Raw genomic sequence first — 16,200 nt, 5'->3', positions numbered from 1 at the left:
TATATTTAGGTCAGGTAATTTAATCAAATTAAACTTAGTGTTGACATCGTCATCATCAGGCCTCATTATTCTCCTGAATAAAAAAGTAAAACATTCTCGCGCACACACACACACACACACACACACACACACACACACACACACACACACACACACACACACACACACACACACACACACACAACACACACACACACACACACACACACACACACACACACACACACACACACACACACACACACACACACACACAGTCTTAAATTGCTGGTGATGCAAACAAACAAGCAATGACACAAGTTTACCCAAAATGATTGAAAGACTGGAGAGCTTCAATACTGTTTTAGGATTTTGAACCTGACAGCCTTATTTTGGATGATTTCAACTCCAGAAAACACAGAAGGCATCCTGACATTTAAAGGTAAACAGTAAAGGTGTCAGCTGCAAAATATGTAAATACAATTTTATTTAAACTTAAAGCTCTCACTTAAAATGATCACTTATTCTTTTATCAATAAATGAGTTTTAACTCAGAAACAATTGTAACTTCCCTCCATCACAGTATATTACAGTGAGTGATGACTGACTTATTGCTCCTGATAGACTGTCAGATATTTCAGAGACAAGCTGATACCCAGTGAAAAGAAAACAACACGCACAACCACAAAAAGTTAACAACAATAAAAAAGTCACTAAGGAGTGCTGAAGGTAGAGATGGTGGAGTGAGGCCTCGGTTTGTTCTTTCACACACGAGTGCTTTTGTACCCTTCAAAATAAAAATAATAAATGTCATATAAAACAACACAACGTGATGGGAGAGGAAGTAAAAAAAGGTCATTCTCTGTCATCGTAGACCTCTAATGAGGAGTTTTCTTTTTAATATTTATCTCTCAAAATAATCTCATTCCTAACAGACCAGATGCCCTTTGAACATCATCTATATCTTCAAAATAAAAAAAACAAAATCTCTCAGCTCATACACTCACTTCATACATCCAACCCTATCTTTTTCTACTCTACCACCCACATGTGTATTTTAACCCCGCTGTCTGACCCTTCAGCCTTCACCCTGATCTGAGCTCTACACTCAGTCCCGTCATAGCTCGTCATGAGGGGCTTCATCTGCTTTAAGTTTGAATTCTGCCTCTGTGATCTTTCCGTCTCCATCACGGTCCTGATTGGAGAACATGTTGTCAATGATGCGATAGGGATCGAAGCCAGGAGCCAGGCGGCCTTTACCCTCGTTCACCTGCCGCATGATGTAGTCAGTAAACTGTTTAAACAAAGTAGAGGGCGAAGAGGGTAAATTGAGGATGCACAGACAGTAGCAAAAAAGGGAAATTGTCTCAGATGTTACAAATAATGAAACAGCAGGTTATCACGTACCTCAGAGGGCTCCACCTGCTTGTTCTTGTCTGTGTCCATCTCAGTGAAGAGGTCGGGTGACACTTCGTCGTTCCAGATAAACATGTAGCCTTCAGGAAGTCCTTCCTCCATCTCTACCAGCTCGATATCAAACACCAGCACAGCACTCCCTGGAACTTCATCAGCTACACACACACACACACACACACACACACACACACACACACACACACACACACACACACACACACACACACACACACACACACACACACACACACACACACACACACACACACACACACACACACACACACACACACACACACACACACACACACACACACACACACACACACACACACACACACACACACACACACACACACACACACAATTGGCTTGAGCGGTAGAGCTCAGACTCAGTGGGGTATGAAGCTAGACAGTACTGAGTAAGCGATAAGTGAATTCCAGTGACCAGCAGGAGAAAGTTACTACCAACACCCCTGCTGTTTGTCCTTTAACTACCACTGTCTTTCACCATCATGCCTGCAGCCTGCAGCAGCAGGATGTGCTACTAGGAAGTCGCGAAGCCAAGTGAAGTAAAAATAAATGAATAAATGGCGGCATGCGATTAAAAATGCGTTATGCCCGGCCCTTAATCGCATCGCGATTAACGCGTTAATGCTGACAGCCCTAATTATAAATATTAAGGAATAGTTCCGATTTTTTGAAAATGGAGTTGCATGATGTATCTCATCTGTCTGCACACAATGTCAGTGTATCCTGACAAAGTCAATATGTTCTGTATTTTTGGGCCAAGGATTGAGTGGTGCAAATCCAAATCTAGATGTGAATCCAAGAATTTGTAAAGGATTTCTCGAAGCACCTAATGCGTGACGGGTTGTTTGTTAAAAGAATAATTTGTCATTTAGGGAAACACGCTTATTCGCTTTCTTGCAGAGATTTAGATGAGAAGAGGGATGTCACTCTATAAACTTAGCTTAGCATAAAGACTGGAAATAGGGTAACAGCTAGCCTGTCTCATAATTGCATGCATAAAAAGCTGAATCTAACTTTTAGTTAAATTGCAGAAACACCATGTTGTGGTAAGATGAGACAAGGGGAAAACTTAGGCAACATGAGGTCACTCTTACGAGAAGATCTATTCGGCCATACTCCCTAAACCTGTCCTCTATGAATGAATGTGTGTCTCTAGAGACTGAGGGAGTCTAGGCACTAGGCAGCTGCATGATAAGGTTGTGTTTTTCGGCCGTCTCCTTTGAAGGTCAACGGTAACAGGAAGGGAGGGGAGGGGGGGAGACCTATGTTATGGCGCCATTAATATCTTTACATAACCAAAAGTTGACATGTGTTCAGCTTGAGATAAATGCCTCTTGGAAATGCAGAGTGCCTGAGAGTTGGGATGGCACTGCATGACTCTACATTGTGGTTAAAGTGTAATGCTACATCATAAATCTCATCGATCAAGACTTCATTAAATGCTTCTGTGTAAGTCATCACATATATTCTCTGTTTTTACTGCATGTGTGGTTGTGTGTGACTTACTGACTCCTCTCTCCCCATAGCCCAGGTGAGGAGGAATAACAAGGTGCCTTTTCTCTCCCACACACATGTCCATCAGTCCGTCCTCCATCCCTGGGACTACCTGGTTGGCTCCCAGGACAATGTTGTATGTCTTGGCATAATTATACCTGTAACAAATAGAGTCAGAATGAAACTGAGACATACGAAATAACTGTATTTTTTAGTCATTATTCTTAAGCAAGTTACTTCTTACAGTGTCCTTTAACACTTGTTTTTTTACTAATTCCGTTGCTGTGTGGGAATGTAAGAGGTGAAGATTTTCTTGCATTTTATCAGATGTTTCAGTGGGTGAGAGAAGCCAAAGCTTGGTTTGAATCCAGGAACTACAGTAAAATGTTTTTAAAACTGGAGTCAAGGACAATTCAAGACTTGAAGGAATTCTTGAAAGATTAGTTTATCTTTCATATTTATGATATTTTGTGTTTTTGAATTTGTTTTAATTTCTATGATGATGATTTTGTGCTGTCGTAAGCTCCTGCAATTTCCAAACAACTTTTGTTCAGACAGGGCAGTATGGTGCACTAATAATTAGTTTTTACGAAGACTTAAGAGAAATGTGCAGTTAAGACTAGCACTTGGAACCCTATTATCTCATGTGTCTCACAGAAGTGTCTCACTGAAGTTTACTAACGTGGAGTCGATGGATGTCCCATCCATCAGAGAGGCGTTATAGTGATATTTGACAAAGTCTCCCTTCTTGGTTTGCTTATCACACTCTTCTGGCTTGTGAGTGACGGTGATCTCAGTTTTGTCTGATGGGTTGTGGAAGTCGATGATGTGAATGTCGAACACCAGCACAGCTGAACCAGGGATCTTAGAGCCTAAAAGAGACATGGTGAAGAAAAAAAGAAAGAATCTAATATTAAAAGCTACGGACAAAGGAGTAATAATGGTGAGAGACAATGGCATTCAAGCATTACACACACACACCTGTGCCCTCCTCTCCATAGCCGAGATGTGGGGGGATGGTGACGGTGCGCTTCTCTCCGACACAGACTCCAATCAAACCCTCGTCCATGCCGGCAATCACGTAGCCTCGACCCACATAGGTGTCATAAGTACGATTACGAGAGTAGCTGTGGAACAGAAAATATAACAAAAGTATTATTACACCTCCCCCATAGAAGTCCCAATCACATGTTTTTTTTACTTACAGTACATATCAAGTTGTCATTTAAATCACATATAAAAAGGGCAGTTTTAGGCAGTGCACAGAAGAGAACCACTGAATAACACCTGAAAGAGGTCACTACAATATAGGACACAAAATGATTCTGTTCTCTCCAATCTCTCCTTAATTCCAAAACCACTGTGCTTGAGTTGCAAGAAGCAGTTTGTTTTGGAGGATGCATTTGTGTTTTTTTTGTTGACGCAAACATAGAGTATGTTGGCATTGTAGAATATGAGGAATTTAAATTTCCTGGCATAAATATATGCATGCAGAGATAGAAAATGCGTGTGGCAGAAAGTTACCATAGTGGCTTTCTTGATTCCTTGATATCTGTACAGAATGTGTGAAATAATTGTATAACCATAACAAGAGAGGCTTCAAGGCCAAACCCACAAGGCTGTAATGATGAGAAAGTACTGAGTAAATTATCATAGCAGTTCTTCCAAGCTAAGTTCTTCAAAAAGTTAACTATTTGTTTGATATTTTCTGTCAACCTCACAGAGATTTTCTAAAGCTATAACCAGGAATTAAAAAAATAAAACAACTTTTGTGATATTTGTTTTCTGCATGTTTTGGAAAGGATCTGTATATTACAGTTTAGAATCCTTCACTTAATTGAATAAATTGTACAGTACATAAACAATAAAAAAACAAAAAAGTTACCACACATGACCTAATCCTCTGTTGTGAGTAGCAGCACGAAAAGAGGAAACAAAACTATTTAGAGGATGCAGACTACATATTACGTAAAGCAAACAGGAAATTTCCACTTGTGGTTTTTAAGTTTCAATTCATCTCTCAATACGTCTTCAGTGCACAGAGAGATGCTGCCAACCTGAGGCCTCTTGAGGAATAACATTTATTTCCATTTATAATAATGTTTACTACGAGCCACTCTGTGTGGTTGACATGATGAATAAACACTGACACATACCTGGAATCAAAAAATGTTCCGTCAAGAAGGCTGCCATTGTAGTGGTAGCGTACAAAGTCTCCAGCGACGGTTTTCCTCGTGCAGGACTCAGGCACAATCTGATTGGTCACTGTGATCCCATCTCTGGGGTTGTGGAGGTCTAGAAGTATGACATCAAACACCAGAGACGCCTGTCCTGGGATGTCGCTACCTGGAGAGAGAAGAAGAAGAAGGAAGGTTGAAGGCAAGTAGGGAGGCAGGTATGGGGACAGGATTGGGAACTACAGAAATATTCTTCCTCATTCTACTTCTAGTCATGACCAGGATCAATCCATGACCCTAAACAAGTAAGTAGTGAGTGGAGTTAAAAAAAAATTGTTTAACTATTATTCCCAATGTCAAGAATCAACTTTTAGTTACACAGACAATGAAAATTTGATGTGAACATGACAGTATTTATTGTTACAAATATCTGGCATTAATCTAAAAGTCCGTTAAATGTATGAGGGAGAGAATCACCAACATGTTTGATTATTTGAAAATATTTATAAAGATATGCATAAAGAATAAAAAAAAGTATCTTGAAAGTAAATATGGTATAAAAAAAACAACTGTCAATTAAAGGAATACTTAGATATTGTTAAACATGTAATGTTTAAATGTTAGGAGGGTCACTGTTCAGAGACCAGTCCAGGAAATAGCCGTATTTCCCATAATGTTAAAATACTAATCCTTTAATTGTTCAACCACGTAACAAAATTAGTCATGAAAATGATATTTGTCAAATTTTCTAAGGTAAGACGATGTAAAAAAATAAATAAAAATTGGCAAGACATTGAACAACGCTGTGGTTCAGGAAAAGAACTGAGCAGTAAAACAAGATGAGATGTGTAGTTTAACTGCATATGTGTGGGATGTGCTGCCACCTTGTGCTCCAAGTGTGCAACTACAGCACCTGTTGATTTCCACTGTAACTATCAACCTCTTGTTACTCTCAAAGGTCACTCACAGGAATGTAACCGGGCTCGAGGAAATAAATAATAGTAAAGCAATTGTGAATACTCACCGTCTCCATTCTCTCCATATCCAAGTGACGGTGGCATAGTGATGATGCGTTTCTCTCCAACGCACATTCCCAGAAGGCCCTGATCCATGCCGGCGATCAGCCACCCAATCCCAACGTACGTGTCATAGGTACGCAAACGGGTGTGGCTACAGAGATAGGTGGAGGAGACAGGTCACACACATATACATAAATATTTTTTTTGTGTGTGTGAAGGAAAGATTGTTTTACAGAACAAACCTGGAATCAAAGAGCGTCCCGTCCAGCAGGGTGCCATTGTAGTGGTAGCGAACGTAGTCAGACACCTCCACCTTTCTGGAGCAGGTGGAAGGCGTGTGGTAGGTGTTGCTCTGGACGCCGTCCTCTGGGTTCCACACGTCGAGCAGCAGGACGTCAAAATGGAGGATAGAGTCAGGAGGGATGATGTCACCTGTGGAGAAGAGAAGTAGAGTGAAGAGTGAAGTTGAGCCAGAAATGAAAACGTACTAGGGAAAAGAGAATGAATGCTTTAGAGTTAACATGGTTGTGAAGATTTTCATTAAACTGCTGCATTACAAATATAAATTGACATCAGTGGGTTTTTTCTCAAGATGTGTGTGCTGGTCCTACGATCAGTAAACATTCAGAGACCTTATATTATGTTATATTTTGAATTACCGTAACATAAAAAACATGTTCTTGAAAGACTGTCCATCCATTTAAAAGAAAAACATCAGATCGATTAACTATCTAAATAATTTGATGGTTTTATCTTATCAAATGTGAAGAATTGCTGCTTTTCCTGGTCTTGACATTATGGTAAAAGAGAATATCTTTCGGGTTATGGACATAACCAAGTTTAACTTGAGTTCTAGAAAATTGAGATGTGCATTTCACACGGTTTTCTGATGTGTTACAGTTTTAATTAATTAATTAATAATAAATAAATCATAAAAAATGAATCTGCAAATTAATCAATTATGAAAACACTTGATGGATGCAGCCCAAGTAACAGGTGAGTAATCATACAAAGTAAACTCCTCATGTCATTAAACCCCTCAGATTTCCAAAAATAGGACATGACTGCGCTGTCCTCAGTGCTAGCTATAGCCTTGTTGACTGATCAGTTTGTCCACTCACTAACATTTATTTTTGTGAGTGCAACATCTCGACCAGCTCTGTTTGCAAACATGAGCAGACCTATAGATAAGGAGAAGATGGTGAAGTTAAAGAGGTGGGAGTGGGAGGAGGTGGAGGAGGGGTGCAAGGACTGTGTGGGAGGCAGCCATTCAATATTTACTACTACTGAGCTGGCAGGCCTCTTTCTGGTTTAAATCTCTCTCTAGCTCTTCCAAAATCTCCCCTCTCAATTTTCTTCTCTCGGCCTGATGTTCCCTCTGATACAGACTAATTTTAGAGGACAGGGCCTCAGCTTTTACCTGTCCACACATGCCCCACTCTCTCCTCTCTCTTCCACTATCTATTTGATGTGCACACACACACAAATACATACATTGATGCACCGGTATCTACATGTAAAGAGAGCCTCTGCATTTTTCTTCTCATCACTACAATCACATGCAAATATATCAACACATCTGACACAAACACTCTCTATGGTGCACAGTGTCCCAGATTTATTTATGTTCATATACAAAACCAAGATCTAGAATGTGTATCTGCCTGCTGCAGATGCTCTAGCATTTGCAGTGCAGTTACTAACAGCTGAAAATCTTGATCTAAAGCAGCTTCCTCTGACCTGCTTCCTGGTTTGTGATGTCCCTGTGACATCATTCAACATGGACGCTTGGGAGCAGCCCACTTCCTTTCTACTTCGCCTGACTCTAGCACAACAAAATACGGTACTTTCTGCAAAGACTGTAATTTTTGCCCCCCGACCGAATTCTCTCATTGTTATGGTGAGCAGTGCCAGCCGTGTGCTCATTCATCTGTGTATTTATAATAACTCTCCAGAGGAATAAACACTGGCATGTCCTGAAATTTGATGGAGAATGTTATATTCTGTCCTGACTGATTTGGAAAAATCAGCCAGGACAGGGATGTGCAAATATGACAGGAAGTTGAAAACACACCGTATCCCTGTTTGCCATATGCTAGGTGAGGTGGGATCTTGATCAGGCTTCTCTCGTTGACACACATCCCCACCAGAGCTTTGTCCATCCCTGCAATCAGCTGCTTCTTGCCAACAAACACGTTGTAGGTGCTGCCACGGTCGTAACTGAAACACATACACATAACCAATTACTTTTATATCGCTGTGAGGACATGATTGACTGCATTACATTCATTATGTGCCTTTCCGCAACTAAAACGCATACTCTTAATCAAAGCAGTTCACTATGGGCCCTGGCTAAAGGGTTTTCCATTGCCATTACTATTTGTTTGGGAGAGACAGTTAGATCTCTCAAGCAAGCTTTGACAACTCATTCAGAAGAAGAAGAAAAAACTCACTCAGGCAAAACAAGATGTCCCACTGGCCAGGGTTCAGATTCATCCAAAGGAACTCAAAAGTGAGTAAATGCACCAGGATCTTATTATAGTGTCTTGTGCAAATTATACTTTTATTTTTTACAGTCATTTTGTGCCTGGACTTAAGTTATTCAAGATGTCCCCATCTTTACAGCCAGTGATGTATTTAGATATATCATACAGATACACACTCAGATTGAAATGTGTAAAACTTGACTTTAATTAGGAATATACATGAGCACAGGACCCCTCTACCAGACCAACCCACATGATTTGCTAATACTGCAGGGCCTGCCTACTTCGGTAGTTTATATTCTTTAACAAATGTGCAATTAATTAAATGACCAAAAACCAAACCAAATTGTTTTGGGCTTTTGGGGCCCTTAGGGTTCTAGAGGCCCTGGGCAGTTGACCACTTTGCATGTTGCATGGTACACGGTTATTACTGTTGACCAGGTCGGTGGTTCCCAAAGTGGAGTCCAGGGACCTTTGGAGGTCCTGGAAGCAGGTTCAACATTAAGAATAAGGACTTAATCCTCAGGTTTCAATGAATCCATTGTGACCAAGCAGGCTGATATTAATCTAGTGGCAAAACTACTCCATCTGATCAAATGAAAAGGGGTTTTGAAGCCCTTGGATTAAGCATACATGGATCCAGAACTCAGTCAGCCTGCCTGCGTGGCTCACAGGGGCGAACCACTAAACGCGCACTTTTACGCATCGCGCACGACTGTTCGCACCGAGCACTGTTTTGCTCTGCACGGTGAGACTCCAAAAGTGAGAACATGCATTCTTTGCTTGATACTCACCTTGAGTCGAACTTCTTGCCGTCAGGAAACATTCCGTTGTAGTGATACCTGACATAATCCCCTACTTTGACTGCGCGTACACATTGCTCTGGCACGAAAGTTTTCTCAATTAATATGTCGTCTAACGGTACCGGAGGAGCATTGCACGCGGCGAACGCCACCAGAACCGACAAATAAAGCATCGCCTGCACGCACTGGATCATTTTCTCTGCCAACAAACTCTCAGACGAGGGGAATAACTGTGGGTACGGCCCGTAGGAGTGTGTGCTGCCTCCCTGTTCCCCGGTACTTTGGTGTCCTCTACTCCGATGTAGACAGAAGTCCTGCCCCCGGTCCCAGCGCAGGGATGTTAACGTGTCAAGCCAGATACAACTGCACAACTTCCGGTTCAACTTTAAAGATAAAACGTCGACTGATGATCTCAATAACATGTTTTGTTTGTAAAGCTCAAATTAAAAGGGCTGCAAATATGTATAATAAAATATCGGTGTGAGACATAAACGAATACAAACAAAGCTTAGCTAGCAACTGTGCTTTTATTTTGAAATGTTAACATACATGTCCTGTTACATACGGCCTTTTTCTAGCTGACTTGACGCGCTTCGGGATTGAATGAGATAGTTTTGGGCACCACGTATTGCTCTTGCGCAGTGCAGCCTCATATATGTCAACGTGGTAACGTAGGGGTCTCTACACAGCTGCACACCCCCCTCTGAATCCATTTAAATCAGAGTAGAGGAGGCCTACACATCTGGATGCGCCTCTGAATTGCAGTCAAATTGTAACAATGAGCAGGACTCGTAAAGTGTGCCCTTTGCCTAAATGATGTTACGCGAAAGCCTAGTTGACCCTGTTGTGTTGGTGGGGTTCAGGCCTTTACATGGGGGGGGGGGGGACAGATCCAGGCAGGAATGTCTCTACGTGGCAGTGAGAGGGGGAGGGCCACTCCAGTCTCTCACCAGGGGTTTAATTAGTGACGGAGAGGAAAAAAGTTTAAACTTTAAAGAGCAGTATGGATTCATGTTCTTTGTCAGTCCTGGAATATAAAAATGACAAAATTACATGGTCCCTTATCTAAAAAGTCCAGAAATGTATACCTCAGTTAGGATTTTAAGGTTTAAAATCAGGTTTTTACTTGTTCTGTAAAAGGACAGAACAACAGCAGTGATTTACTTGTGTGATTTAGTGGGAGGAACAGCCCCTCCAGTCACCAGGGGTGGGAAGGCTTTGTCCGGATACGTGTTGGAACTTGAGGCGGTCCTAAAGACCAACGCACCAAACTCCAGAATCATCCCAGGCCACCATTTAGCAACCTAAAAAATGGCACCCTCCACTTCTTCGCAACTTTTCTCGGCGCTTTTAATCGCATTTTTTACCTCCGTGGTGAACTCTCAGTATGAAAAATACAGCTTCAGGAGTTTCCCCAGGCACGAGCTGATGCCTCTGGAGTCCGCTTACAAATACGCACTGGACCAGTACACCGGAGAGAAGTGGAAGGAGTCGGTGGAGTACATGGAGGTGTCTCTGCGGTTGTATCGGCTGCTGCGGGACAGCGAGGCCTTCTGCAACCTCAACTGCAGCTCTGTCGGGCTGGACAACGAGCAGAAGTTTGCGGAGTTTCCAGAGCTGCGGGCGTTTGGTAACGTTATGAAGAGGGCGCAGTGCCTTAAGCGCTGTAAACAAGGGCTGCCCGCTTTCAGGCAGACCATGCCCAGCCGGGACACCATAGATGAGTTTGATAAGAGAGAGCCGTACAGATATCTGCAGTACGCCTACTTCAAAGTAAGCAAATATGTAAATATGTGTAGTCACCAGGAGGGCCAATGGGCTCCAAACCTTGGTTTCATTACAATAAATATAAGGTGGTGGTTTTCTGTGCATCCACAGTTTCTATTTTTGCGTCACACACGTTTTTTTCTTTTCTTCCTAAAATGCGTTCTGACGTCACCTACGTGCCACGGATGCACACTGTTCTGCAAGAGTGGAGGTCCTATACTTTTACCTGTGAATGCTTGTGTTTTCTTGCCCTTCCTATTAAGAAAAAAAAGAAAACAGTAATAAAGACACATACGGATATTTTACAAGTCATCACCTCTTCAAGGGAACTAGTTTAGGTTTAGGATTAGGTTATGAATCACAGTTTATTTAGAGTCAAAGGTTGGAATTATGATTGCATTTAAGATAGTAGTGATGGTTATGGTCTAATTTGCACATACAGCACATACGGAAGTGGGACAAATTAAAAGAAAAAACGGAATACCTTAAATTAGTTGAGTTGACCTGGTAAGTGACTAAAAACAACATTAATTTCTAATGATCTAAAATATAGTCCTCAAAGTTAGAGTTATTAAGGAAATGTATTGGCTTTTTATTAGTTATCATGTCCTTAGTCCATATTTTTTGTACCACAGTGTAGTGTTATATAACATTGGCTTTGTATGATTTCCTAATGTGATCAGAGCACATACAAAAAGCTGTTTACAATGTTTGTTTGTTTTATTTCTCCCAGTCTGACAACCTTGCCAAGGCGGCGTCTGCTGCTCACACCTTCCTACTGAAACACCCAAATGATGAGATGATGCAGAGGAACATGGCCTACTACAAGAGTCTGCCTGGAGCCGACGAACACCTCAAAGACCTGGAGACCAAATCCTATGAGGTATACACACACACACACCAACATATTTTTGTGAACACATACACGCATACACAAACCATCCTATTATTGGCTCTGTGGGTGTGGTAGCAGCCTGTGGTGAACCAGCCAAGCTGAGGAAAGCCTAGAGCTAAAACATTTCCATTTACTATGCTGCTGTGCATTAGTGAAAATAGTACATGCTTGCATGTGAGTGCTGACGACTTCATTTGCTAGTTGTATGATTTTTGATTGCAAATACTTATGAGTTCAGCCTTCAGTGGTCCTTGACAGAGTTGTAGTAGTCCCAGCAGGACTGACAAATAAACATGAACTTGTTACAGTTGTTAACTATTACATGAATGCCGCCTAAATAATTTTGTCTTTTCAATCAAAATCAACATCTCTTAAAGAGTCCACGGTGAAGAAAATTGTCCCTGTTATAGCAAACAATAGCGATGCAGATAATGTAATGTAATTATACCATATTATACATGTATATCATTGATTTTAATAAGAAAGTGATTTTTTAACTTGTAGAATGCTTTCAGTAATGCCATGATGCCCAAAATGAACTTGATTTCCTATGTGTGTGTTATTGCAGACACTGTTTGTGCGTGCAGTGCGGGCGTATAATGGAGAAAACTTCCGTACTTCGGTGTCAGACATGGAGCTGGCTCTGCGGGACTTCTTCAAGAATTACGATGAGTGTCTGGCTGCATCTGAGGGCCCCAGGGACGTCAAAGACTTTAAAGACTTCTACCCCTCCATAGCTGGTCAGTTCATCTGCAGTACCTCCGTTCTGACTCTGTTCCTCCTGCGGGGTCCATCTATCACTGCATTTCTCTTTTGTTAAATATCCACTTTTGCATCTGTCTTCTTTTTGTTATTTAATTTACCCAACATGTTTCTTGTTATGGCTACGTTTAAAGATCCCCTCCATTTAAAAATGTGTTTTTTTTATGTTTATGTCTCCTAAAATGTCCGGTATTGACTATACTGACTTGTATATGTGCAAAGTGTGTCGCTAGAGAGGTGTTTTCACATTCCACTCCTCCAGGGGGAAATGACTATGCATTTCACTAAAATCTGATATTCAAATGTACTCGGGCAAGCTAGATTTGATACGTCACAGTTTCAAAAGTCAATCACTGTCTAATATGCAAAAGACGGAAAAGAAACCAGAAACCTGAAACCTTCGGTGAAGAGTGGACTTGTCATAGAGCGAAAACACACGGTCATCATAGCTGTGTCAGCCACTGCCAGTTACAAGCTAACAAGCTAACAAACAACATACAGTAGATGCTAACTAAACTATACCATTCTAATACGTCTGCTAGTCACCAATGGTTTGGTGCACAACAGAATCTTGGTCTGATCGCCAGGTTCAGACAGGACGCTGAAACTATCTCTGCAGATGGTGAGCCGGTGCAGCGTGCCCTGTCTAAACAGCCAAATTGAATAACATTGGGCGCATAAAGGAAGCGGGCAGCACTTCCAGGCCAGATCCAGAATTTCTCAACGAAGGATAAAGAGTAGATGTGCTTCCAGCCCATTTTCAGAGTTTTTTTTGTTTGTATTTTTCTATATTTTAAAACGTGTCTGGAGGAGGACTTTAATCTTTTTTTTATCATGTTGTGCTTAATCTTTCCTCTACAGATCACTACATAGAGGTCCTTGACAGGAAAGTGATGTGTGAAAGTGACCTGACACCTGTCGTAGGAGGTTTTGTCGTTGAGAAGTTTGTGGCCACAATGTACCACTACCTGCAGTTTGCCTATTACAAATGTGAGTAGCATGTTGTTTCCTCAGGTCTACTGTGTTGTGAATTTTATATAGGACAATCCCTGAGTGCTGTAAATGTAATGTAAATGTTGTGTTTTCAGTGAATGACCTGAAGAACGCAGTACCATGTGCAGCCAGCTACGTGCTCTTTGACCCCAGCGATGAAGTTATGAATAATAACTTGGCCTATTACCGGTTCCACAAAAACCAGTGGGAACTGACAGAAGAGGACTTCCTCCCCAGATCAGTGAGACATATTGACTATACACATCTTGTGCACCCAGTTCCTGTCCCTAGTTTATCAGATATATAGATTAAACAAACAAGATACAACATGTTAATTAGTGAGCTTTCGGGGGTGCGGGCAGATTTTGTTACCTTTGGACAGAGCCAGGCTAGCTGTTTCCCTGTTTCCAGTCTTTATGCTTAGCTAAGCTAACTGCTAGCTGCTGGCTCTAGTCTTATGTTTACTGGCCAGTATCAATCTTCCCATCTACAGTAACTCGTGGCAAGAAAGCAAATGAGCACACTGCTTTAAATAGTCCTCATGGGTTCAAAAGGGTAACCTAAAATGTCTTTTAGTCAGATGAGATTATTGACACCACTCTTGTGTCTGTACAGTACATATATAGACACTTCACAAAAAGACTTGAAACTGAGGGAAACAACTGACCTGGCTCTGTCTGAGGGTAACAACATTTTTCTCTAAAGCTTACTAATTAACATGTTATATTTTGTATGTGTTGTTGTGGTGTAACTGGGGTTATGTACCAATTTCTTGGCCATGCAGGCACAGAGACTTTGTGACAAAACCAGGGTAGCTGTTTATCCGTTTCCAGTCGTTGTGCAGAAGTTAAGCTATGACAGATGTCAGAGTGGTATCAATTCAACCAATGTAAATCTGTAATAAAGCAACTAAGCGCATTTCCAGGTTTCCTGGACTAACTACATGATGTGAAATTAATTAAGCACTTGGCCTCTGCCTTCTTGGTTCACTATAACATCCTGTGTGTTTGCTGCAGGAGGCACTGCGATACTACAATCAGACCACAATGCAGCTACAGATGTTGGAGTTCTCCAGACAGCGCCTGGTGAGCGACGATGAGGTTCGTGCCTGTTTACATATATTTATGTTTATATTGTTTATGTTGTTTATATTACAGGATGCTTCAAGCCAAGAGCCTATCTTTAGCCAAGTGAAAGGAAAACAAGCTACAGTTTACCCTTAAAAATAGACCTGAGTAATTCCCATAAAATCAGTTTGGATTATTCTCCGTCGTTGTGTGATTTATGGTTAACCACAGATTCTTTAGTATGGTCACATAACACCCTGCAGTACAGTGTGGGCCCTGTGTTTATCAGGCTGCAATAGGACAGACGGCCATGGGGTGGCAGCATGACATTGGCGTTTCTTAAAGTTATTATGATGCAGCACAAGGACCGTGGCCATCAGGGCAACCTAACATAAACCAGGATTACATGCTGTATGAGGTAAACACCATTCAGTTCTTGACTGTAATCTCTTTAGTAATGCCAGGTATGACAATTCACAGATAGAACTGTGAGTGGGAGGATTTATGCTAATGCACTTCTAACCTCCTGAATTGTCTGTTTATTTGTGTGTGTGTGTGTGTGCATGTGCGTGTGTGTGCGCAGGGGGAGGTGGTGGAGTTTATAGATGAGTTCCTGGACAGTGATGAATTGCCCAAATTGGAAATTCCGCCGAAACTGTGAAACACGCAACAAAAAATCACCTCCCGGTTTGTATTTATTAGAGAGGCTCTGATTGGTCACTGTGTTTTTACCTGCAGATCCACATCCTGAATATTTTTAAATTTCCTATTTTGTGCACTAAAACATCCAGTTTAGTGGTATGGACATACAGCACTAAATGATTCAAAGTCAATGATAATAATGGCGAGAGAAATATTTGTTCTCGCTGTTTTATGGATCTGTTCCTCCACTGTGAATCAAGTATGTATGTTGTCTGTCAAAAATGGTAATTTTTACAATGAAATGGTAATAAATCTTGCCAAACGGGTCTTTCAAGTAATAATTACAATGTTGTTGTAATACTACAGTTGTTGGTTTTGGGCAGTGGTGGAATGTAACTAAGTACATTTACTCAAGAACTGTACTTAAGTACAATTTTGACGTACTTTTACTTTACTTGACTATTTCCATTTTATGCTACTTTATACTTCTACTCCTCTACATTTTTGAGGCCACTATTGTACGTTTTACTGCACTTATACACATTTATTTGATAGCTTTAGTTACTTTGCAGATTCAGGTTATTAATACAAAATATATATTAATTAATAAATAAATTATGATGTATTATTACAGCTAAAGCTACCCAGCAGTATATAAGGTAATCAA

At 41.0% G+C, this 16,200-nt stretch overlaps 2 protein-coding genes across 2 annotated transcripts; one reads left to right on the top strand and one right to left on the bottom strand.

The window, feature by feature from the left end:
• Positions 1 to 9,735, bottom strand: fkbp9 (FKBP prolyl isomerase 9). The gene is made up of 10 exons (XM_039820734.1): positions 9,399 to 9,735; positions 8,193 to 8,338; positions 6,361 to 6,550; positions 6,124 to 6,269; positions 5,079 to 5,268; positions 3,904 to 4,049; positions 3,605 to 3,794; positions 2,935 to 3,080; positions 1,387 to 1,550; positions 1 to 1,273 (listed from the first exon to the last, which is right to left on the bottom strand). Exons 1-10 carry the CDS (start codon positions 9,599 to 9,601, stop codon positions 1,097 to 1,099), a joined length of 1,698 nt encoding a protein of 565 aa, XP_039676668.1. The 5' UTR covers positions 9,602 to 9,735; the 3' UTR covers positions 1 to 1,096.
• A 715-nt stretch (positions 9,736 to 10,450) lies between these two features.
• On the top strand, positions 10,451 to 15,860 carry LOC120571671 (cartilage associated protein). The gene is made up of 7 exons (XM_039820733.1): positions 10,451 to 11,180; positions 11,908 to 12,057; positions 12,638 to 12,809; positions 13,693 to 13,821; positions 13,920 to 14,065; positions 14,841 to 14,924; positions 15,475 to 15,860. The coding sequence occupies exons 1-7, from the start codon at positions 10,719 to 10,721 to the stop codon at positions 15,550 to 15,552; spliced, it is 1,221 nt and encodes a 406-aa protein (XP_039676667.1). The 5' UTR covers positions 10,451 to 10,718; the 3' UTR covers positions 15,553 to 15,860.
• The last annotated feature ends 340 nt before the right edge of the window (positions 15,861 to 16,200 follow it).

The sequence above is a fragment of the Perca fluviatilis genome, chromosome 13, assembly GCF_010015445.1.
Source record: "Perca fluviatilis chromosome 13, GENO_Pfluv_1.0, whole genome shotgun sequence".
Classification (NCBI taxonomy): domain Eukaryota; kingdom Metazoa; phylum Chordata; class Actinopteri; order Perciformes; family Percidae; genus Perca; species Perca fluviatilis.
The sequence above is the reverse complement of the archived record's forward strand: the minus strand, read 5'-3'. Positions and strand labels throughout refer to the sequence as shown.